Source organism: Bactrocera neohumeralis, unplaced genomic scaffold (genome assembly GCF_024586455.1).
Source record: "Bactrocera neohumeralis isolate Rockhampton unplaced genomic scaffold, APGP_CSIRO_Bneo_wtdbg2-racon-allhic-juicebox.fasta_v2 cluster10, whole genome shotgun sequence".
NCBI lineage: Eukaryota > Metazoa > Arthropoda > Insecta > Diptera > Tephritidae > Bactrocera > Bactrocera neohumeralis.
In genome coordinates this window covers 9,702,346-9,704,310 of record NW_026089623.1, presented here as the reverse complement: position 1 = coordinate 9,704,310, position 1,965 = coordinate 9,702,346, and the positions used below count along the sequence as shown (strand labels likewise).

The 1,965-nt window shown below is 31.9% G+C and overlaps 1 protein-coding gene across 1 annotated transcript; it reads left to right on the top strand.

Moving 5' to 3' along the window:
- The first annotated feature begins 223 nt into the window (after nt 1-223).
- Nucleotides 224-1,062, top strand: LOC126765098 (uncharacterized). The gene is made up of 4 exons (XM_050482713.1): nt 224-316; nt 407-619; nt 683-839; nt 919-1,062. The coding sequence occupies exons 1-4, from the start codon at nt 305-307 to the stop codon at nt 1,029-1,031; spliced, it is 495 nt and encodes a 164-aa protein (XP_050338670.1). The 5' UTR covers nt 224-304; the 3' UTR covers nt 1,032-1,062.
- Nucleotides 1,063-1,965: the final 903 nt, after the last annotated feature.

Sequence of the window (1,965 nt, the reverse complement as noted above, 5' to 3'; positions counted from 1 at the left end):
AGAGATTCCAATCGTTGAGAGGATTGAGCGGCGCCAATATTCAGTGGGAACATCAAGAACGCAACAAAACTCAGGTCATTTTTAACATAAAGCTTCTAAAAAAATATACTATATATTAACTTTTTAAATTTAAGATATACTTGAAGCGTTAAAAACGATCATTGCGGGCCAAAAAAATATTCAGGAAAGGCTGGAAAAATTTGAGGAAAATATATGTATAACTTTGCAGAACCAAAAAACGCTTAGTGAAGGCCAATCGTCACTGGTTCACAACCAAACTGCAATATTTGAAAAACTGAATGAGATGGAGTCGAAAGTAAGTGTTTTACAATATTGTATGTACACTCAGTAATAAAAGTAAATCTAAGACTTTATTTATATCTTTTCGTCTAAATTTATTTCTTAGATTGTCGAAAAGGCTGAGGTTTTGGCGCAAAATAAGTCAATCAGAGAATGCAAAGTTCTCTTAAAACGAGTTGAGCAGTCAGTGTGCCGCATAACCGGCGAAATGACTGATAAAGAGCTGGACGACGTCGCTAGCACTTTTCCGATGCAGTCGCAAGCAACAGTTGCGGAAGTGGAAGATAGACTGCAAAGCCAAAACTATGCCCAAGCAATGGTAACCTAAAAAATAAAATATAATAAGTTTACTACTAGTTACAATACTTTTACTTCTTTTAAGACTACATTCCTCCACAAACTTAAAGGCGCCAGTGATAATGTGGCTGACGTAATACCTAAGGTTTTCTCAGATGAGCTCATGGAAGGTTATAATTGGGATGGCAGATGGAGCAAGAAATCCCTATGCAAGTTGGCGCTGGTTGATACCATTTTAAGAAGTATACACATATACATAATTGCAACTTAATGTTTACTTAAAATGTTTACTAATATATATGTATTTTTCTTTTAATTTAGATGTGTTTCAACAACAAGGATGTAGGAGTTTTGAGCAAAATATAAAGCGGTCAATACTGCTCAGCCATCACAGGTTAAAGCAGCGTAGTTATTTAAAAAAAAGGAAACAATAATTACATTTAAAAACTAAACAAATTAAAACCAAAAAATGAAGCTTTAATTTTATATTAATTTGTTTTTACTTTTTGTAGAATTTTTTTATTACATGAATTAATGAATATTATATGAATTAAAATGAATTTTTCTAAATAAAATAAATTACAATAAATTAATAAATACATAATTTTTACATGTGCTTACATCACATATGATTGTCGCAACTGCATGATATTTACATCATATGTGATAGTCACACATGCCTGAGTTTTACATCACATATGATTGTCGCAACTGCATGATATTTACATCATATGTGATAGACACACATGCCTGAGTTTTACATCACATATGATTGTCACAACTGCATGATTTTTACATCATATGTGATAGACACACATGCATGATGTTGACATCAAGCATAACAGGCATTCATGACAGAGATTTATATCATTAATGACACAAATTTTTATTCTAAACATCGTTGGAGTGAGCAGTGTAGCTATATGTTGTTCGGGTTGTTAAACTCAGTAAGTAAGAAAGAAATGCAATATCACATGTATACAAAAGTTTTTGTCAACTTTTTCATATTGCCCTTAAAAATGTGATAGAAACTTGCACTGAGCCAGTGACAGAAAATTGTGTCACTAGTGAATGTCATATGATTGATCATTTGATTATCATCGTTCTTGTAGGGATGTAATAAAGATTTTATAAAACCATACGCATAATGTTCACATATTCACATATGTATGTATGTACATATGTATGTATGTAATTTTGTGTGCACGTAAACAAATTTGAAAGAATCATTCGCATAATGTTTGTAAATATGTCTACACACCAATTTGTGTGTAAATATATACACCCATTGTATCATACAAAAACTCCGTTGTCACGGACAACCAATTGCCGAACTTCACGTTTTATCAAAAATTCAAACATTGTGTT